The 23,106-nt window shown below is 36.4% G+C and overlaps 1 protein-coding gene across 7 annotated transcripts in view; it reads left to right on the top strand.

The window, feature by feature from the left end:
* PLS3 (plastin 3) overlaps window positions 1–23,106 on the top strand; it is a 107,482-nt gene that overhangs the window by 51,958 nt on the left and 32,418 nt on the right. For 5 of the 7 annotated variants that reach the window (XM_053917306.1, XM_053917310.1, XM_053917308.2 and 2 more), the window contains 3 exons: window positions 7,363–7,438; window positions 9,341–9,424; window positions 21,104–21,267. In XM_053917306.1, the coding sequence (XP_053773281.1) occupies window positions 9,352–9,424; window positions 21,104–21,267 (237 nt within the window). In that variant the 5' untranslated portion in view covers window positions 7,363–7,438; window positions 9,341–9,351. The remainder of the gene's footprint in view (window positions 1–7,362; window positions 7,439–9,340; window positions 9,425–21,103; window positions 21,268–23,106) is intronic. The other 2 variants (XM_053917311.1, XM_071220236.1) reach the window with 1 other exon arrangement.

A 23,106-nucleotide genomic window follows, 5' to 3' on the forward strand; every position in this document is an offset into this window, starting at 1 on the left:
TCCTTTTATGAAAAAAACAAACAAGGTTTTGTTTGCTTTTGTTTTATTCCCTTATTTGAAAATCTTTTTTCCTGTGCCTCAGATGGTTAGGGAGAGAGAGGGTTTGTGCTTTTCCTGGTGCTTTTCCCTTTGGAGAGGAGGTAGGCTTACGAGCTAGAGACAGATTAGAGTGCTTTGCAGATGAGAGAATTCAGAAAAATGCAGAGACCCTGGGAGATTTTTACTTTTGATTACTGTTTCATTTGGTACATTTAAGTGGAGGGAAAATATGTTTGTTTTTTTTTTAATAACAGTTCTCTGTGTGTGTGTCTCTCTCTCCATGTAAATAAAGTTCACTTTTGTAGGAAGACAGAGAGGGGAAAGTCAGACTTTTCTTTTTGCCTGTAAATCACATACTGTGAATTTGAGCGTGAAATTTCGGCAAGTAATATTTACTTTTTACCTCTTCACCTTTTATTTTTTGTTGCTTGTGGAAAAATGTGCAAATTACGAGGAATGTGACAATATTGACAAGCCATTAGCTATTTTTAAAAGTGGTCTTGAAATATTTAAAGTAATATTTGTACATTTTTTACTGTCTCTTGGCTGTTCTTCAAGTTGTATTTAGAAACCCCTGATAAAGAAGCCAAATAGAGCCATGAGTAAAAAGTAGCTGACAGGTTTTCCTTAGGGCTATCTTTCTTAAATTACTTTGACTAAAAGGCTTACAATTTTTATATATGAAGGAGATCTGTTATACTCTGTAGTCAGTACTCATAGAGCAAATGAGATAACTTTTCATATATTCCATTTTAAAGTTTCTCATGTAGAACTTATGCCTTCTATAGGATGGGCCAAAAGTAGCTTTACAGTTGTTTGTATGGCAAATAATGTAATAATTAATAAATAATAATATAAGCATAAACTCTGTGTTTTGCATATTTACAACTGTAAACCTACTTTTGCCCCACCCTGTTTATATAGTCTCTCACAATTACTTAGGCATTCATTTATTCTCCATTTTCTTTCCTTAAAGATTTAAAGAAAGATTTGATATCTTTCTTTAAAGTATAATACTTTATTGTTTATACTGTGCCTTCACATATGCCATCTTTAATCTTCACAAGGACCCTAGGGAAGTAGGTATTATTTATTGCTATTTTCAAATGAGCAAACTAAGGCTCAGAGAGACTAAACAAATCTGCTCGTACACACACTGATAGGAAATAATGCCAGGGCATTAATTGAGGTCTTCTGATCTCACAACCAATGGTCTTTCCATTAAAACATACTGTATCCTTGGGTGAAGAACAACAGCTTGCTAAGGGGCTTAAGATTGAATGAAGTATCTAAAGGGCAATAACCATGTCAAATCATGTCTTGTTTCTAAGCCCCAGTTTGGAAAGTTTTCACTGCTTTGAGAGGAAAAGGCCCAAAAGTACAATGCCCCATGAAGAACGGTAGAGATTCTGTAATTTCTAAGAGTTTAATTTTTAAAAATCTGTTGATGGCAGTCTTTCCTAAATTGTTTTAATGTGACATTTTCTCTCAAAATAGTACTAGATACTCAGTTTCCTTAAAGATATCATCAAATACCTATGAGTAGTCTTAAGGATAAGCCTTTTTAAAAAATTCATAGTGGGGGGGGACCTGAATTAAATGGCTAATTTAAAAACTGATTTTTGTCAACTAAAGCGTATATTGTGAGCCTTTAAATTTGACTTTGGGCAAGATGGCGGTGAGGTAGGTGGGAACAGAGCCCAGTTCTCCAGTGCCCAGCTGGAACACCTAGCCAATCTCCTGAGGAACAGAGTGAACAGCCAATGGAATCACAGCTTATATGAAGTTTGGAGGACAAAATTGTAGAGGACATTGAAAAACAGATGGTGAGGAGATTGTGCTGGGATGGTAAGGTCCCTGGAATCTGTGCAGGGACCAAGGCCAATGTGGCCCCTGGCCCGGCGCCTTCTGCAGGATATAGGGAGGAGAGTTAGATCACTAGCTCCCTCCCCTACCAGAGCAGGGAGGGCAGCTTGGCACAAGGAGGAACCTGGATGCTGGAAATTTCTGGGGGGAATACAGATGAAGTGGTAGACACACAGACATGGTATACATCTGCTGGGACTGTGGACACTGGCACCAGAGATATTGGGGTGCCGAGCAACACCTGGAGAAGGGAGGAGTTGGGTGGTGTCAGACCCTGACGCAGATAGTTTCTGGACAGGTTGGAAAGTTGGGTTGTGTGAAAAGCCATGCACTTGTTAAGAAGGGTGGGCAGCTGCTCTATGAGTAACTCTCTAGCAGCTGGCTTGCCCTGAGGGTGATTTGAGCTGCTTGCTCCCAAAGACTGAGTGGCTGATTTGAGCCTAGCAGCTCATGGAGGACCTGGGCTGTAGGCTGGGCAACTGCGAATATTGCAACCCAGACCTGGTTGCCATCCTCTCAAAACCATAGGAAGGGAGAAAAGCGAAGCCCAGCCCTCTCTTCCTGTGGCATCCAGGAAGACCAGCAGAACTTGCTGAACAGGTTTCAAGTCAGCCAGAGGCTTATGTTTTTCTTTCCTCTCTCTTTTTTTTCCCCTTTTTTCTCTTCCCCCAAGTGAGACAATAAGACATGGAGTTAGGAAGGGTCTAGAGACAGACCCAAAGGGGGAGCACAAGGCTAACCCCCAAAATTGAGAAACTGAGACAAATGTCACTTTGCTATCCCATAGAGCTGGCATTTTATAGTTTATGTGTATTATTATTTTTTTTCATGTTTTTACCACTTTTATTTGATTTGTATTTTTTTAAATTTCTCTTCTATATGTTTAGTTTTCCTCATTTTATTTCTGTTTAATTTCATTCTTTGACTGGTTTTCCTTATTCTCTCTTTATTGTATTTTAATTTTCCATCTATCACTTTGCTCGTGTTCCAATAACACACTACTCTTCATCGTGTACTTTATATTCTGGTTATACAAATCATATATTTCTTGACATATTGTTGTTCTGGTACTATTGTAAATAATTGTTGTTCCATACAATTTACATACTACACAGCACCCCTCCCTGATCTTATCCCATTCACTTCATTCCTGAGCATTATTATTGTTGTGGTTAACTCTATTCTCTCTCACACAACATGTACCTTCTATCCTTTACTCTCACTGTATTTCATCATCTAACCTTGCACAAGCTCTCTGTTTTCTGGATTCACCCCACAATCCTCCTACGCTCTTACAAGAGTCTTATCTCTCTTTTACCTTTTATAAAAAGTGGCTAGTTGGGTGAAATATCACAGTTAATGCTATACTTATCCAAAGAATCTCCTATCTCTTCTCTACTTCCTGGTACTTTAAATCCCATAAAATAGTGTCCCTCTGTCTTAATCCATTTTGCCTGCTCCCTGCCACTTATCACATACAAGAATAAGTGGGAGCTGCGAACATCAGTATACCCGCTGGAGGAGAGAACCCACCAACAAAGGAACCACCAAAAGGTAAAAACCCAGGTACAATAAGAGAGCCCACACAAACAGAAGAAAGGGCAAACCTAGAGCATCCAGACAAGGAGATAAAAGAGACCACTCCACTGAACCACATAGAATTCCTACCATAGAATTTCACCCTACAAAGACAGCAGCTAGCAAAGGAAAGCATCAGGAAGCGCAGAAACAAACAAAAATAGTCACCTAAAATGGGGAGAAAAAAAAAGAACCTGCAATCAAAAGGAATGGAAGACTCCCCACTAAAAGAGCTAAATGCAATGGAGGTAAGCAAACTATCAGATATAGAATTCAAAATGGTTATAAAGATGCTCAAGGAACTCACAGACAACTACAAGGATCTGAGTGAGAATAGTATGAAAAAGGAAATAGAAACTATAAACAAAAACCAGGAAGAAATGAACAATAAAATCTCGTAAATAAAAAACACACCAGAAGGAATTACAAGCTGGATGAAGCAGAGGGTCAAATCAGAGAGCTGGAGGGCAAGGTAGAAATAAACACCCAGAAAGAGCAAAGAAATGTAAAGAGACTCAGAAAGAATGGAGAGGAGGTAAGGGAACTGCAAGATAACAAGAAACGCAATAATATCGGTCTAATAGGGATACGAGAAGGAGAAGAAGAGCAAGGGATAGAAAACCTGTTTGAAAAAGTAGTAATAATGGAAAAGTTCCCCAGTTTGATGAGAGAAAAAGTCACACAAATACAGGAAACACAGAGTCCCAATCAAGAGGAGGAACCCTAAGAGGCCCACTTCAAGACATATCATAATTAAAACAGCAAAATTCTAAGACAAAGAGAGAATCTTAAAGGCAGCAAGGGAGAAACAGGAAATAACATACAAGGGAGCCCTGATAAGGCTAGCAGCTGACTTCTCAATGGAAACATTCCCAGTCAGAAGAGAATGGCAAGGAATATTCCAAGTAATGAAAACTAGAGGCCTGCAACCAAGACTACTGTATCCAGCAAGGCTCTCAATTAAAATGGAAGGCCAAATAAGGAGTTTCACAGACAAAAGAAGGCTGAGAGAATACACCTCCACCAAACCAGCTCTGCAAGAGATGTTAATTGGACTGCTTGAAGAAAAGGAAGAAAAGATATAGAACAAAAACTTCAAAAATGTATATGGAACCATAAACAACCCCAAACAGCTGCAACAATTTTGAGAAAGAAGAACAAAGTATGTGGGATCACAATATCTGATATCAAACTGTATTACAAGGCCACTGTAATCAAAACAGCCTGGTACTGGCATAAGAACAGACACGTGGACCAACAGAACACAATAAAGAGCCCAGAAATAAACCCAGCTCTCTATGGTCAATTAACATTTGACAAAGGGGGCAGCAGCATAAAATTGAGCAAAAATAACCTCTTCAACAAATGGTGTTTGGAGTGTTGGACAGCTACATGCAAGAAAATGAAACTTGATAACCAACTTACACTATACACAAAAATAAATTCAAGATGGATAAAAGACTTAAACATAAGTTGTGACACCATGAAAGTCCTTCAGGAGAACATAGGCAGGAAAATCTTAGATATTCCACACAGCATATTTTCACTGATATGTCCCCTAGAGCAAGAGACATAAAGGAAAGAATAAACAAATGGGACATCATCAAAATAAAAAGCTTCTGCATGGCTAAAGAAAACAGCATTAAAATGAAATGAGAACTAACTGTATGGGAAAACATTTGCCAATGATACCTCAGGCAAGGGTTTGATTTTCAAAATATGTAAAGAACTCACACGACTCCACTCTAAGAAGACAAGCAACCCAATTAAAAAAATGGGCAAAGAACTTGAAGACACTTCTCCAGGGAGGACATACAGAGGGTCCAGAGACATATGAACAGATGCTCAGCATCCCTAGCCATCAGAGAGACGCAAATTAAACCCCAATGAGATACCACTTCACACCATTGAGAATGGCCATCATAAACAAATCCACAAACAACATGTGTTGGAGAGGTTGTGGAGAAAAGAGAATCCTAGTGCACTCTTGGTGGTATTGCAGACTGGTGCAGCCACTGTGGAAAACAGTATGGAATTTCCTCAGAAAAGTAAAAATAGAACTGCCTTTTAACCCGGCCATTCCACTGCTAGGATTCTATCCTAATAACCCTGAAACACCAATCAAAATAACCTATGCACCCCAATGTTCAGGGCAGCACAATTTACAATAGCCAATTGCTGGAAGCCACCTAAGTGCCCATGAATAAATGAATGGATCAAAAACTGTGGTACATTTACACAATGGAATACTATGCAGTAGAAGGAAAGAAGGAGCTCCTACCCTTTGTGACAGCATGGATGGAACTGGAGAGCATTATGCTAAGTGAAATAAGCCAGATGGTGAAAGATAAATAACACATGATCTCACCTTTAAGTGGAACGTAATCAACAAAACAAACAACTAAGCAAAATATACTCAGAGACATTTAAATTAAGAACAAACTGACAGTAATCAGAGGGAAGAGTGTAGGGGTTAATGGGGGTAAAAGGGTGAAGAATTTATATGAATAACTATAAAGGGCACATGGACAAAAACAAGGAGGGGTGAAACGGGAAGGAGGTGGCGATGACTGGGGTGGTAGGGAGGGTTGGGGAGAAAAGGCAGACAACTGTACTTGAACAACAATAAAATTCAAAAGTATTTAATAAAAAAAATTTCACTTTGTATTTTTTAGTTTTAGCTCACGTAATTCAGCGTAGCATTTATTTATTTACTTTCAAATAATTATAAATAAATGAAATTGAATATATTTAAGTGAAAGTCTCCTAAATTAAAGTATTTTGTTATTCTATACCGAATTTACCTGGAAATGTTATTTGGAATATATATACATGTTCCAATTCTCCTTTTTATTCCTATTCATGTGTGCCTCTTAACGTTTCCCATAGGAAAAAATCTGAATTACAGATGTAAGAAGTTACTTAGGTTTCATTAAGACAATTAGACTGGAATAAGAAATTAGAAAAGTTGAAAGCATATTCAGGGTTTTTAAATGCTGCATTGTATCAATGTATTTTTAAGTGTATGGGTGCCTTCAAATCATTTCCACGAGATCTAAGTATTTTGTAATTGAGTAAGGGAGAACAAAAGTACTGCTTTCCTGGCCTACTTGAGGAGTTAATACTTGTTACAGTTTCCTGAGCCCCTTTCCTTCTATATCCTTTATGGCTGCCACTAATTCACTTTGTGTTGATTTATAATTATTTACATGTTTGCCTTCCCCAGATTGTAAGTATGTTGTGGGTAGAAACGAGGCATCTAACAGATGCCTAAAATACTGGTAAAACTGTGTGAAGATTGGGGTCTACGTGTGCTGGGAAGGGATATGAGGAAGAGGGAAAGTGATTTCTTCCTTGTTCAGTCTTGTGGTCAACAGAAATGAAGGGTAGGACAGGTGGGGTTATGTCCAGGACCATCTTTGTCTAATTTTCTTTTTTATGGAGGTGACATGGTGGTATGAGAATAAAATCAAATATCCTTTTTTTTAACTCACATACTGATTATTCCTGACTGACAAACTGCCCAAACTGGAAAGGACCTTTAGAGATAAAGGAGAGGCCACATGTTTGGGATTTTCTCAGGCAGTCTCACTTTCAGACATTCTCTGCTGTTGTTTTTTATGATATAGTTCATGGCGATGGGTAGTAATTCTGTATTGAAAACGTGATTCCTTAAAATGTGCGTAAAGGAAATTGGAATAAATCTTATATTGTATTTTTGTAATCAAAAGTGTTGAACATCATGTTACTAAAATATAAAATACTTTTAAAAAGTACTATCATTGGGTTGCAGGTTGACTTATGAAAAATTGCTTTTTACTCTTAATCTTTAAAATGCCTGACATCAAATCTAAGTGAAGATCTTTCCTTACCTTACAGATCCTGAGACCACTCTTAAAAGTGTTTTTAGCCAACTTACTATCTACAGAGAAATTGACAGTCTTTAACATCACAGGTAAGAAAAATTTATGAACAGGCAGGTTCTATTTTATGTTCTTTAAAAGCCTGTTTTTATTTAATTTTTAAAAATCAGTCATTATAAATGTGTATTGCATTATGGTGGAAACTGAAAGGAATGGAACTTGTGGGAGATTATATTTCACTTTACTGGGGTTTAAAGTTAATGTGCCTTATCATCAAAATTGACTGCAAATGTTTGTTTATCTATAAAAACTATACTTGGCCCAGATTGGGCCCAAGGTCATAGTTTGCCAACCCCTGCTCCATTGGCAAAATAGGTAAAATAGAGCCAAATCTGAAAGGGTATAAATTCAAATAATGTTATGTGCATAAAGATATGTTTATTAGCACCACTTGTGTATTTCTATATCATGTAATTTGTTTGGGCAAATGTAATTTGTTTTAATTGATTCTTCCTTTAATGGGAGTGACTGTTAGGTGTTAGTGTGCTATTTAAAAATCAGTGTTTTCCGATATGTCCCCTAAAGCAAGGGACATAAAGGAAAGAATGTACAAGTGGGGTCTCATTAAATTAAAACACTACTGTATGGCTAAAGAAAACAGCATTAAAATGAAAAGAGAACCAACTATATGGGACTACGATCCCTGAAACACCAATCCAAAAGAACCTGTGCACCCCAATGTTCATAGCAGCACAATTTACAATAGCCAAGTGCTAGAAGCAACCTAAGTGCCCATCAGCAAATGAGTGGATCCAAAAACTATGGTACATTTACACAATGGAATTCTACACAGCAGAGAGAAAGAAGGAGCTTATACCCTTTGCAACAGCATGGATGGAACTAGAAAGCATTATGCTAAGTGAAATAAGCCAGGCGGTGAGGGACAAGTACCATATGATCTCACCTTTAACTGGAACATAATCAACAAAAGAAAAAAGCAAACAAAATATAACCAGAGACATTGAAGTTAAGAACAATCTAACAATAGTCAGAGGAGAGTGGGGAGGGGACAGTGGGGAGAGGGGTTTACAGGAACTACTATAAAGGACACAGGGACAAAATCAAGGGGGAGGGTGGAGGTGGGGGAGGGAGGTGGGTTTGGCTGGGGTTGGGTAGAGAGGTGGGGAGAAAATGTAGACAAGTATACTTGAACAACAATAAAGTAATTCAAAACAAAAAACCAACCAAACAAATATATAAATAAAAATCAGTGTTTTCATGGCTGTCTAGCTCAGTTGGTTAGAGCATCTTCCCCATCCTGGTAAGTCAAGGTTTCAGGTTCAGTCCCTAGTTCGGGCACATACAAGAATCAACCAATGAATGCATAGATAAGTGGAATAGCAAATTAATGTTTCTCTCTTTCCCTTCCTCTCTCTCTCTAAAATCAGTAAAATTTTTAAAAATCTGTGTTTCCACAGTGAATGTGAGGTGAAAGACATGTTAGCTAATCTGACTGTAGTAATCTATGCACAACATATATACATATATTCAAATCATCAAATTGTATACCTTAAACTTACATAATATTATTGCCAATTACATCTCAATAAAGCTGAAAAATGGAAATAAACAGTAAGATAAATTTAAAAAATAAATGGATTGCTAGGAAAGTTATATTTTACATGAATCTTTGGTCATGTGCAACTAAGAATTTCTATTGTATATCTGTTTACTGTCATTGCCAGGTACCTAGGCTCTTCCATATAATCTGAAAATAAGATTCAGGAATATTTTTTCTGAGTAACTTGGTAAATTATGTCTTCTCATTTGTTTGTTTTCTTTATTTTAGCTGTAGCTACTAATATGGGAACCTATTCAGATGACATTGGTTTTCTGTTTAAATCATTCCTTAGATGAGAATTTCAAATAACTGTTTATAATATATTTATCACAAAAAGTTTTTAAAGTCTGAAACCTCTGGGGTTTCTCTTCAGATCTTCTTTAAATGGATGAGATGACTACCACTCAGATTTCCAAAGATGAGCTTGATGAACTCAAAGAGGCCTTTGCAAAAGTTGGTAAGTTTTTTTTTTTGCAGTATAGCTATAGTAAAGCAATCTTTATTTGGCCCTAACCAAAGTTATTTCTCTTAAAAATTATATGAGTGGTTAATTACAAACCTTAGGGCAAGACAGTTAAACATCTATGTGATAAAGTTTTAAAAGCTACACTTAAACTGTATTGCTTCTAATTATATCTAATATCTAACATGATCAAAGGTTTTTGGTTCAGGGACTAGTGTTGCTGTGGCTCTTGACATTTTTAGACACATTTTATGATATTGTCATATTTGGTGAATCATTTTTCTGCGGAGAGGATTTGGAGCTTTTACCATATTCTCGAAGGGATATGTGACCCCTGAAAATGTTAAGAATTATTAGATGCTGTTTTGCCTTTCCCTAATTAGCTTGGTTTTATTGCTTTTTTCATGTATCTTTACTACCTTTGCATAATGTAGACTGTTGTCCTACCTTCACATTATAGCATCAGTAGAAGATGAGAAGTCATAGCATGCCATTTGGTTTATCCTTTAATATCATATAACAAGTCTTAGAATTTAGCAGCTATGGAAGCAGTTTTTTTGCTAAGGCATTTACGTTCCAAATTTCAGTACCAGACTTCAGGTCAAGTCAGTAGAGATAATGAGAAAACAATAAGAACTATTATTGATGTATGTGCTTACATGAGTCAACATGTGTTTAGAGAAGTAAACTATTACTATTTGGTATCTCATTGATTAAAGTATATAAAGTTAGATCATAATGATTTGTCATTTATATCTGAATCTAGTCTTTGACCTATGTTGAAAATCCCATTAGTGAAAAGTGAGAACATGTACATCCCTATTCCCATATATTTTTTAAAAGATTTTATTTATTTATTTTTAGACAGAGGGGAAGGGAGGGAGAAAGAGAAGGAGAGTAACAGTAATGTGTGGTTGCCTCTCATGTGCCCTCAACTAGAGACCTGGTCCACAACCCTAGACTGGGTATCACACCAGCGACCCCTTGGTTCACAGGCCAGCACTCAAGCCACTGAACCACACCAGCCAGGGCGATTTCCATACATTTTTAATCAACATTTCCTATGAAGGCACCTCTTAGAAAGAGTAATTAGCCCCAGCCAGAATGACTATTCATAATCCCATCAGAATTCTAACTAGAAAAAAATCAAACAGTCTAGAATCTAACACGATTTTGTGTGTGTGTGTGTGTGAAAAGGCAGTCCATAGATACCACTGACTGTGAGACTACTACCCAGTTGGATATTAGAATGGTTATGAAAAAAGAGCAGCTGAATTCTTGGCTGTGAGATTTTTTAAATCTCATTATTCTATAGAAGTAGCCTTATAATTGTGTAAGGATTACATTTACTTTGAACCTTCTGTTTTATTTAAATTCATCTTTCAGTGTTGCAGAAAGCCTAATGTGTTTCTTTATGAGTAGAATTTTGAAGTAGAGACCATGACTTATTACTGTTAATTTTTAATCTTCAAGGCCTTGCTTCTTCAAATAAATGTTTATTGTTGGAATATAGGCCCTGTTCTCATGACACATCTTGGAAATATTTGTGTGAATAATATTTTTTAAACTTATCAGGTAAAAATATGTTTACCTGATGGGACTGGAATACCTTTATCAGTAAGAGAGACTAATTGCTCCTTAAAAGCTTAGTGATATAAAGAGGGCTCCCCAATCAATTACCTCTGTGGAGGAAACAGGGTTAAATTGCACTAAGTGAGAGGTCAATTAGAGTTGGACTGCAAGAAAGGGTCACTGTTGGAACTGCTACCTTATTTTAAATCATACATTTTGTAGGATTTAGGGTTGGTAAACAGCTTCCCAAAGGCAGTAGTTTGGACCATACGACATCTTGGAATCCCTATCAGGCATGTGTTCCTAATGTATGCAAGCTGTTGTTACTCTATATGCTGTACATAGGAATTCTGGAGTCCCAAATTTCTTCCTGTTCTGCATTTTGTTCTTGTGTATTCTTCCCTCAGTATCCAGCTCAGTGTTACACACATGTTAGGTTTTCAATAGAAATTTAATTGATTGAATCCCAAGGAGTTATACAGTCTTTTCATGTACTGGGACTTTGTGGCTATCAACCATAAACACAAAAAGGCCTTTCTTATGAAGATTTTCATCATGATGGGGGTGGGTAGGTCAAGGGAAGGTGGTGGTGAGAAAATGGAGACAATTGTATTCAAACATCAATACAATTTTTTTTTTTAAAAAAGAAATGTCAATCCTGCCACTACTGTGTGACTTTAGGAAGTTATTTAACTTTTTAGTGCTCAGTTCTTCCATCTCTAAAATGGGGATCTTAAATAATACTTCCCCATGGGATTGCTAAAAGGTTTAAATTTAGTGCTGCTTGTAGTCCACTTAGCAGTGATTGGAATATATAGAAGGACCAATAAATGGGAACTTTTGCTGCTAAAAAAAAAAAGATTTTCATCATGGTAGAATTTATTACTAAAGGTTTTGGCCATTACATTATAGCACATAAAATTTATATATTTTTTCAGCATAACAAAGGCTAATGTGTAGTCTTTTAGAAAAGTGTTTAAGGATCCAGCTGAATCTTTTCATTTTCTTTGAAAATCTTTGCAGTTTTTAGTTGTTATTAGTTACAGTGCCCTCAGGCAACTGTCAAAGGTGTTATGGAAATCCTTTAAATTTTTTTCTTCATTCTGGGAAACTTGATTTTTAAAACAAGCTCCATAACTTATTTTCCTGTCAAGGACAATTCTTTTTTATTTGGTGGGTAGTGAGGACTACTTGATCTCAATTCAATTGTGACAAAATACAGAAATCATTATATGATTTTTCCCATCTATTAACAATGGTAGCCTTAATTTTTCTCTTTAGAAATTCAGCAAAATAAGTGCGTGGAGAAAAATCTCTGTAATTACCACTAATCACAGGTTTTGTTCAATCAATTAATAGTGCTTTAAAATTCTTACTAGCAATAAATGAGTATTAGGATTTAAAAGTTCTCATGTCACTCACTTTCTGCACCTGCTTAGTGTTAAGCTCCAAGTAGTCTTTTTTGTTGTTGTTTCATTATTTTAATTTTCTTAACATTTGTTTCCAGTATTTTCCACTGGCATAGCAGAAGCCTTGGCTCTCATTTTTTTCCTACTTCATAATACTTGTCTTTTAATTTAAATGCTGCAATGCTGCTTGAGTTCTTTCTAAAGAAGAAGAAATTAAGCTTTCAGAACACTTAAGAAGTAAATATCTACCAACTTGAATATGCCTTTTACATTCTTGTTATGGAAACTAGTGATCATTTGGATGATTACTTGTAATAAAGATAAATTCATGTAACATAAGTCTTTTCAGATTGGTCTTTAGTCCTGCTAACACATCTGACTTTTTTCCTTCCTAAGCTATTGATACTGTACTTTATGTTTTTATTCTCGTTTATTGTCTTACAGTTGTCCCAATTTTTCCCCCTTTGCTCTCCTGTATCCCACCCCATTCCCTACTCCCACAGTCAATCCCCACACCATTGTCCATGCCCATGGGTCATTCATACATGTTCTTTGACTACTCCCTTCCCCTTCATTCCACCATTCCCCCCTCATTTTTTAACACGACTTCAGCAGTTTTGAAATAAAAGAATAACGGAGTTTTTTAAATGACTAGGAATGGTGTGGGTATATTGCTTTGAGGTTGCCTGCCAAACTAAGCCAAAAAATGATGGTTATGACAATTGTAGCTGTACCAGATTTTCTCATCTCAAGAAGTTGAGTTGTTTCAAATTACTTGATATTCTGTAGTATGTAAAACCACATCAGGGTGATGCCACAAGAAGCATGGTGGTTTAGTGTGTATTTATTTAATTTTGACTTAAAAATAAAAACTGTAGCCTCCCCCAAATAAACTTACCAGTGCTCTTTCACTGTGCCACCTGGTTAATTATGGATGGAATACTAGAAATGGAGGTCTTGGAATAGTCTGAAAACCATGTATCGGTGGTGTGGAAGATGGAGTAAAAGTGTGTGCATGTGTCAGGGGACGAAAGCAAGAGCACACGTGTGTGAGAATGCATTCATGTGAGTGTGTGTAGCTGTGTATTTTTAAGATGGAAAAAAATGGCAGCAGGTGGAAAATGATGGTCCAACTGCTGGAAATTTTAAGTTGGAAAAGGATTGCTAGACATTTTTGATTGCCTGGTCTCAGCTCTCTAACCTTGTTCAGCCATTAGCTGTACTTGACTTCCACCTCAGGGGATCTACTATTAGTATGAACTCTTAGCAACTTTCATTCTACCTTCATCTGGGACCCATTAAAGTGCATCTTATATTTACTAGAATGAGCTACCTCAAAAGGTATAAACTAGGAAAGGCAAAACCTATGTTCAGCTAAGCATCTGGAGATGTTTAGCAGCTGCCTTTGCCGAAATTATAATGCCAATGAAAGCTTGACTTTACTGCTTAGTTCTTAGGATGGAATATAATCTAAATTCTTCTGCACAAGTCTTTTGGCCAAGTATTTAAAATCAGTATGTTGTGGGCTTTCATGGGCATTCAAGGTCGTGTGTGTATGGATGTAAATCCATTATTGTTAGATTCCTTTTGTCTTTTTTTAGTGCAAAAATTTTATGGAAGATACTGATTAAACTAAATGGAACTTACAAACCATGTTTTCTGAAAGGAAGTGCATCTGCACTTCATTGTTTTCTTCTTTAGGTCCTAATGAGCACTGTCCAGAGTGGGTTAGAAAAGAGGTTGCATCTGTGTTGCAGATGAGGACACACATATGTGACCTCTGTATAAAGAGAAATACTAGATTTACATAGATTCAGGGGTGGTTAAAGCAAAACACACATACACACACACACACACCCTAAGAGAGGGTCAAAGGAAATCCCAGTCTTTCTTACTGTCAGATTTATAAGAGCAAGTAGCACCCCAAAGGATGCATTTGAAGTGATAGATTGCTCCACATGCCACCTGGACATGGGCAGTGTAAAACAGCAGCTAAAATCAAAACCACTTGAATTCTGGCTCAGCTTTCTCCAGACAAGTACTTAAAATAGCTTAAATAACAGGATGCAAGGGGAGGAAAAACATTTCCTTTTAAGGATATGCATTCTTGGTGTGATCCAAACTTCTGCAGGAACATGGCTGCATAATAAGTTTATTTACTTTAATGTTACTTGGAGGAGGGTGTTCGTAGAGTTAACTGGCATTTAAAATAATACTTGGCAGAAGAGTATAATGAGGTTTCTTTTAAAACAACATACGGATGTGAACCTACATGTGTCATGAGAGAGAGAGAGAGATTGAGAGAGAAGAGAAGAGACACCTGGGAGAGAACGTGTTGTTACGAACAGTTGGTTCCTTCCTGATAATGCAGTAACCAGTATGAAAGACAGGCCTCTCTGGTGCAGTGTTGGGAGCCTCTTAGGGATTGTTTTTTTAAGTGTAATGATTTTTCTTTAAAAATAAGAACACAGTCAATTTATTGGAATTTAGCTCTACTTTCTGTGGAAACTTTGTTTAGTGGGTAGGCGGAGTTTCTTTGTTCCTGCCTTCCATTAATGTATACTGGTAGTACCCATATTTTCTGGACCAACAAGTTGAGGCATGTGCTTACAGAAACATTGAGAATGTTCTACATAATACAGGTTGTATGATAATATCTTATTATCAGATGGTTGAATGTATATTGCTGGAACAGAAGTCTTCAAAATGCAGAACCTGTCCTACTCCACGCCAATGTATAGTTAATGAAGAAGTGGCAAATTAGTCAGAAAGGGATCCCAGTATATTTGCACTTTGAGAAAATCAAAGACTGCCATCCTGCCAGGAGGTTGTGATTTTAGTTTCCACTTGTTAAAACTATTTTCAGTCTAGGTCTCTGTGTTTTGGGTCAGTTTATTAAATTCCCACGTTTATGTCAAACTTAGGAAAGGAAAAGTTCATCATCAAACATAGTTTTGAGCTCCTGCTTAATAATGTCAATGATGAGATGGACGCTTTCTAAAATGCCACTGTGCTATCTCATTTTCTGCCCTTTCAAAGCACATCACATTAGATCTCAGATATAGTTTAAGGGGATGTGTGTGTGTGCAGACACGTGCATGCATTGGCTGGGGATTGGAAATATAATTAGCATAAAACTCTTTAAAAATAATTGCACCCAATTTTGTCTTTCAAGTACTTTACCAGCTGGGAGATTTTGTAGAATTAATTGCAAGCTACCTTTTTAGTCTCCCTCTGCCTTCTTATTGAAATTGTTTTCTTCAAAAGATATGATTTAGGAGCTTAAGCACACAATGCAATATACAGATCACACATATCATAGAAATGTACACTTGAAACCTATATGATCTTACTAAGCAGTGCCACCCCAAATAAATTTAATTAAAAATAAAGAAATAAATGAAAAAATAGAACAATTGAAAGCCAAAAAAGCTTGATATAATTAACTAGCACTAACATTAAAATGCCTTTGATCCAATGGGTGCACAGTGCAGTGTGCAGATGATGTTTGTTGAGTTGTACACTTGAAACCTGTATGGTTTTATGAACCAATGTCACCCCAATAAATTCAATAAAAAAAGAAAAATATGAACAGAAAAAAATACTTTTACAGGAGGTAGTAAAAGCTAGATCAGATAAAATAAGGGAAAGTAGCAGAATAGCTTTTAAAATCTGTAAAACTAAGTTACACATGTTCAATGGTTCTTTTCTCATCTCAGCAAAAATATAGGATAGGTATTCCAGGTGACTCAAAAATTTTGGGTTTTAAAGCCACGGTTTCAAGTAAAAACCAGGATGTTCTGCCTGATTAATTTCTGTGTCTGGTATCTAGCCCAGTGCCTGCCACAGAGTAGGCATCCTGTTTTGCTGTGTACAATGTGCTCCCGTGTATAATGTGCACCCACAGTTTTGTTCCAAACTGTCAGGGAAAAATCTTTTGTTTTAATTATTTAATTCAATTATTTATTTATATTTAGATACTTGTTTTTGTATTATAAAGCAATGCCAGCATTTATTTTTGAACATATTATAGTACAGGTACTTTTATGTAACAAATAATGACAAAACATAAGAACAGATGCAGAGTATTTCAGGAACTACCCATGTATAATGTGCATCCTTATTTTTCCCTAAAAAATTTGGGCAAAAAAGTATGCATTATACACGGCAAAATATGGCATTCAATTTATCACATGGCCTCTCTTAATAAAGTAGAGCAGGTTTCTACATTAAGAACACAAAAGAGGTCCTGACCTGACAACCATCACTGGTTGTCTACTTGGGTACTCCTGGGTGGGTGTGTCCACTTAGAAAACCAAATTACAGATTTGAAGGCTGCTGGGTGGGGACAGGAATAGAACAAAGTGAATGAGATCGAATGATATTTCTGTCATTGTGGTTTCCTGATGGAATTGCCATTTAGTCTTGTAGTCATATTTCTGTATTTTTTTGTCATTGTTTAATTTTTTTTTAATGCTCATTAGATTAGAGCATTCTTTTACTGGTTAATACCTGAGAATCAATGACACTACAAAAAGAATTTTTCCCATTGCTTATTATACGCAAGGTACTGTGTGACATAATGGGGGTGGGAGATAAAAAGATTTAGAAGAATCTTTATCAAGGGATTTGCAACCTAATAAGATTGTCAGGTAATGACAGATTCTTGTTCCACCAACCCTCCCGCCCTTTAAAATGTCAGTTACTAAAAGCATTTGTTATTACTACTCTGATTTCAAAATATAGTTTCCTCATGTGGTTATTTTATGTTAGTTATATTTTAGGGTGGCTACTTTCTAGCATCTTTTAATCACAACAGTGAGCTTCTAATTAATGTGCATAAGAGGTTATTTCAGGGCAGTTCACACAAGTGGTGGCTCTCCCAATTGCCTACACCTCTATTTCAAATAAACTGCCAGATAAACTATACTCTCAGGGCCTTGATTTTCATGTACCTTTGAATTCATTATAGTTCTCCAATATTTATTTTTAAACATCTCTACCATCTGCTTCTATTATATCACTGAGAATACAAAAAGAACAGTGAAGTACCTGTTACATGCTAGCTCTAAACTGGAGTCAGTAACAAGGTTAAATTATGCTCAGATATGTCATTTCAGAAGTCAAAGAAAAGTAGAATATATTTAAAAATATTTTTCTATAAGAAATTGTTAAAATAGACAAAGTATTTTCTTAATTTTTAAAAATATTTTATTTATTTTATTTTATTTTTTAGAGAGGGGAAGGGAGAGAGGGAGAAAAACAACGTATGGTTGCCTCTTGCACGCCCCCTACTGGGGACCTGGCCCGCAACTCAGACATGTGCCTTAGACCCGGAATCCAACCAGCAACCCTTTGATTAGCAGGCGGGCACTGAACCACTGAGACACACCATCCAGGGCAAAATGGACAGTTTTGATACTTGCAAGGAATAAGGTATCTCCTTCAATAAAGGTGTCAGAAAAATAAAGCACTGTTTATTTAGATAATGAGGTGTAAGGCTCATCAGAATATTACTCTATATTTGCTTTTAATATACATTAGTATTTTACCTCATTTTTTTAAAAGTGTGTATGTGTGTGGTTTGTGAAGTCCTGTGTATATTGAATTTAGAATCAGGGTGTGTTAGAGCCAAACTGGGACCTTAGAGATCATTTGATCCAAAGCACTCCTTTTACAGATGAGAAAACTAAGATCTGGAGAGATAAATTGTGCAAATTAGTAGCCAAGATGAAATTCTGTCCTGTATCCCATTACTCCCACTGGTGTGTCCTTTAAACTATGCTGTGTATCTTTCATTGTGCCACACTTGCGGTGAGCTCAGTGTTAACTGTTTAAACGAGTGGATCCAAAAACTATGGTATATTTACACAATGGAATTCTACGCAGCAGAGAGAAAGAAGGAGCTTATACCCTTTGCAACAGCATGGATGAAACTGGAGAGCATTATGCTAAGTGAAATAAGCCAGGAAGTGAGGGACAAATACCATATGATCTCACCTTTAACTGGAACATAAGCAATAGAAGAAAAAAGCAAACAAAATATAACCAGAGACATTGAAGTTAAGAACAATCTAACAATAGCCAGGGCGGGGGTGGGGGGGTGGGGGCGGGGACAGTGGGTAGAGGGGATTACAGGAACTACTATAAAGGACACATGGACAAAACCAAGGGGGAGGGTGGAGAGGGGGGAGGGAGGTGGGTTCACCTGGGGTGGGGTGGAGGGATGGGGAGAAAAGGCATACAACTGTAATTGAATAACAATAAAAAAAAAAAAAAAGAAAAGAAATGGGAGGAACAGATCAGTATATGCATGGGAGAAGGTGTACTGAAACCCAAGAATTTCATTCATCAAAAGTTGCTAAAATCCTGCTGCAGCACCCTGTGGATTACTTTGTTCTTTTTAGTGACTGTGCAGATGTTGCTGGATTGATTTCTACATATAAACACTTTACTAGTATAGTGTTTGATGTATGACCTTTGTATAAATTCAAATCAAAGAAAGTGAAGATGTGCCCTGGGGGAATTAAGTGTTTTACCTTGAAGGAAATGTGAGTGATTTTCAGAGTTGTTGAGTAGTTTGGGATGATGTTTTAAAAACATAGAGATTTTAACTAATAGATTTAAAATGTAATCATCTCTAAGAATATTTGTTTCACTCTAAATATATGTCATGAAAATTAAACATAGAATTTCTTCATCCTTCAAAGTGTTGGAGAAATAGTTTCATACAGGATATTTAGTACTTTAATAATTGGCAAAAATTTGGCTAATATGAATTACACTTAGATAATACTTAGAATAAAGTCCAAAGTATGTCTCATGGCCTTTAAGAGCTTTTATGATCACCTCCCTACCCTCATCTCACACTTCCCCATTTGCTCACTCTGCTCAAGTCATATTGGATCTTTCTGTTCCCTAAACACACTAGACACTGTTCTACATCACAGACTTTGCATTTGCTATTTCCTCTACCTGCAGTCTGTTCTCCAGATATCCACATGATTTGCTCCCTACCTCAAGTAAGTTTTCATTTAAATACAACTTCCTCAAAGTGGCAGTCAAAAATATCTCCAGAAGTTTCTGAATGTCCCCTGGATGAAGCAGAGAAAATTGGCCTCTAGTCTAATCCCTTGCCTTGTTTTTCTTCGTAGCATTTATATTATATCTTATATTCATACTTCATGTTATTTTTGCCTATTAGTTGTCATTAGAATGTGAGCTCTTTGACAGCAAGATTTTCATTGGTTGCAATATCCTCAATCCTAAGAACTGTTTCTGGTAGAGGTTTTGTGGTTTTTAAAAAAGATTTTATTATTTTTATTTTTAGAGAGAGGAGAAGGGAAGGAGAAAGGGAGAGAAACATCAATGTGCGGTTGTCTCTCACATGCCCCCTACTGGGGATCTGGCCCACAAACCAGGCATGTGCCCTGACTGGGAATCAAACCAGCAACTCTTTGGTTCACAGTCTGGCACTCAAACCAGGTCAGCGTTTTTAAGTAATGTATCCAATAGATTAATTATTCACAAAACATTTTTTTTTTAACAGTGCCATGATCATCTTGGGTCATTTCTCAATTCAGATTGTTTCCTTTTATTATAATAAATAAAGTTATATATGAAAATGACTGGGAACATAAGGAATAAAAAGCATTGTTGAACAGTAGGTATTTGAAATTGCTGGTGAAAGTCCAACTGCCTTTATTAAGAAAAAAACGTATGCTCAAGTGATTACAACCCTCTGTACATTAGCTCTCTTTCTCATTAAACTAACTTTTTTTGTCATTGATCAGTTTTTTTTTTCATTTAACAGTTTCAGATTAAGCATCATCAGTACTGAGATATATATACTCTACTAAAGCTCTAGTAGCACACACATACAAAAGGTTATTTATAGAGTCATAGTAAGCACATTACTCAGAACTCCAATTATTTTTGTGAAGTCTATATTTGTCTTGGACTAATGTTTACTTAGATTAACTCCTAAGAAATTGGCATTGAAGATATTAGTTTAATTTCAGGTATGCTTTGTAATATAATCAGCATTAATTCATAAAACTATTCTATTAGATTAATGGAGGAATAAGGAACATAAGAGACCCAAATAGCTATATTAGAAATTGTTTTAATACCATATCAATGTTTTATTGGTACATAATTTATTCTACTTTTTAAGATTGTATTTATTTATTTATTTTAGGGAAAGGGGAAGGGAGGAAGAAAGAAAGGGAGAGAAACATCAATGTGTAGTTGCCTCTTGCATGCCCCCTACTGGGGACCTGGCCTGCCACCCAGACATGTGCCCTTACTGGGAATCGAACTAGTGACCTTTCAGTTTGCAAGCAGCAGCTCAATCCACTGAACCACACCAGCCAGGGCTGATCTATTAATAATTATTTTAATGATTTAGTAATGATTTTATGAAATGACTATGCTTTCTTAATGTTTGGGTTGCTATCTTAAGCAAAGCTACTTATATGCTGTTAACATGAAGGCTACCTGATATAAAACCTTGCCCTTTCTGTTAAAATTTCCTTTTCCCTTTCAAACAACCTTAGATACCAAACAATAAGACGGGCAAAATTGTATTTAGGTGAGGTCACAAACAGCCTCAAATGAAGAAAAATAATAAGTTAATTTATTTCTTTTAAAATTTTTATCCTTTTTTTGTTTGCTCTTCCTTTTTACAAAGATCTCAACAGCAATGGATTCATTTGTGACTATGAACTTCATGAGCTTTTCAAGGAAGCTAATATGCCATTACCGGGATATAAAGTGAGAGAAATTATTCAGAAACTCATGCTGGATGGTGACAGAAATAAAGATGGAAAGATAAGTTTTGATGAATTTGTTTATGTAAGTATGTGAAAATCCACCATTTTTACAAGTAATTATTGTTCCTTTGTCTAGTGGGATCATATAGTCGTAAGTACCATCTTAGTAAGTTCCTAAATATATCATACTAGTACTGTTATAACTAATACAATTTATCTCATTGTATCCACTAAATTTAGTTAGTTCTTTTAACCATTACACTATCTTAACAAAAGAATTGAGAAAAAGAGTACTGACCTAAAGCTATAACACACTGTTCACTTTATAAGGTGAACAGTCTCCTTTGGGGCTTCATTAAAGGGCATTTTTCAAAGTACTAAATAAAATCCTTAAAGTGCCCTTTCTCTCTCCTTCAGTGAACAGTATGCTCCCAAGTTTTAATGATACACCCTGACTCACAGTCTTGGAAGTTTCCTAAGTTGAACATTCTGATTAAAAAGATATTAGCTACTCTTGTGATAGTATTTAGCTGCGCCATTTTCTCTAGGATGATAATTTTGATAATTAAAAGTTAGAAGCATATCTTTTTAGGTCATTGGAAGAGGCATTTAACGATTCTTCTGTTCTTGCCCTGGCTGGTGTGGCTCAATGGATTCAGTGCCGGCCTGTGGACCTTTCAAACATAAAGGTCGATTCCCAGTCAGGGCACATACCTGGGTCGAGGGCCAGGTCCGCAATTGCGGGCGTGGGAGAGGCAACCACACATCAGTGTTTCTTTCCCTCTCCTCCTCCCTCCCTCCCCCTCTCTCTAAAACTAAATAAATAAAATCTTTTAAAGTAAATAAAAATTCTTCTGTTCTTCTCTAGTATCATAAAATAATGTTCTTAAAGGTTAGGGCCTGGTTTCTTAACTTTGTCCTCTGAGCACCTGGTTCATTGTTCTGTACCCAGTGTTTGGAGGGCATTATGTGTAGCGCTCACTATTTTTATAAAAAATTTTATTTACTTATTTTTAGAGAAACAGACAGGGAGGGAGAAAGGGAAAGAAACATCGATGTGACAAAGAAACATCCGTCAGGTTGCGTGTCCTAGACATCCAGGTACCTGCCTTGACCAGGAATCAAACGAGCGACCTTTTGCTTTGCGGGAAGATGCCCAATTAACTGAGCCAGACCAATAGATCAGGGCAGCACTCACTATTGAATCCTAATTATTTTAAGTGCTAGCAAGTGAGTTTTAAATTTTTGGACATGTGCCGTTTTTCAGTCCATATTCACTGACAAAGTATTTGAGATATGTGTTAAAGAATAGCTGTTGCCTGGGCGGGTACTTGGTTAGAGCATAGTCCAGATACACCAAGGTTGCAGGTTGATCCCCAGTCAGGGCACATACAAGAATCAACCAATGAATGCATAAATAAGTGGAACAGCAAGTTGATGTTTCTGTTTCTCTGTCTCTGTCTCCTCTCCTTTTCCTCTCTCTCACTTCTCTTCCTCTCTCTCTCTAAAAAAAAAAAAAAAAAAGAATAGCTGTTGCCTCTTTCCTCAATTAAGAACATCCTTAAGAATAGTCAGTAATATTGTAATAATTATGTATGATGCCAGGTGGGTACTTGAATTATCAGGGGATCACTTTGTCAAGTATATAATTGTCTAACCACTGTGCTGCACATCTGAAACTAATACAAAATAATATTGAATGTCAGAAAAGAACACCCTTAGGATTTTGTCTTTATTATTAATTTAAGACTGAGTTTGACTAGATCTAATTGGGCATTCCTTACAATATTTGCAAATAGCTAATTAGTGCCTAATATTTATCACAAACTTCCTAGCCTTCCTATCCTTTCTTTTTATGGTTCATTTTTGCCCCAAGATACCTGAAATGATAACATATACCCTATCAGTAACCACAGCAACT

The sequence above is a fragment of the Desmodus rotundus genome, chromosome X (assembly GCF_022682495.2).
Source record: "Desmodus rotundus isolate HL8 chromosome X, HLdesRot8A.1, whole genome shotgun sequence".
NCBI classification, from domain to species: Eukaryota; Metazoa; Chordata; class Mammalia; order Chiroptera; family Phyllostomidae; genus Desmodus; species Desmodus rotundus.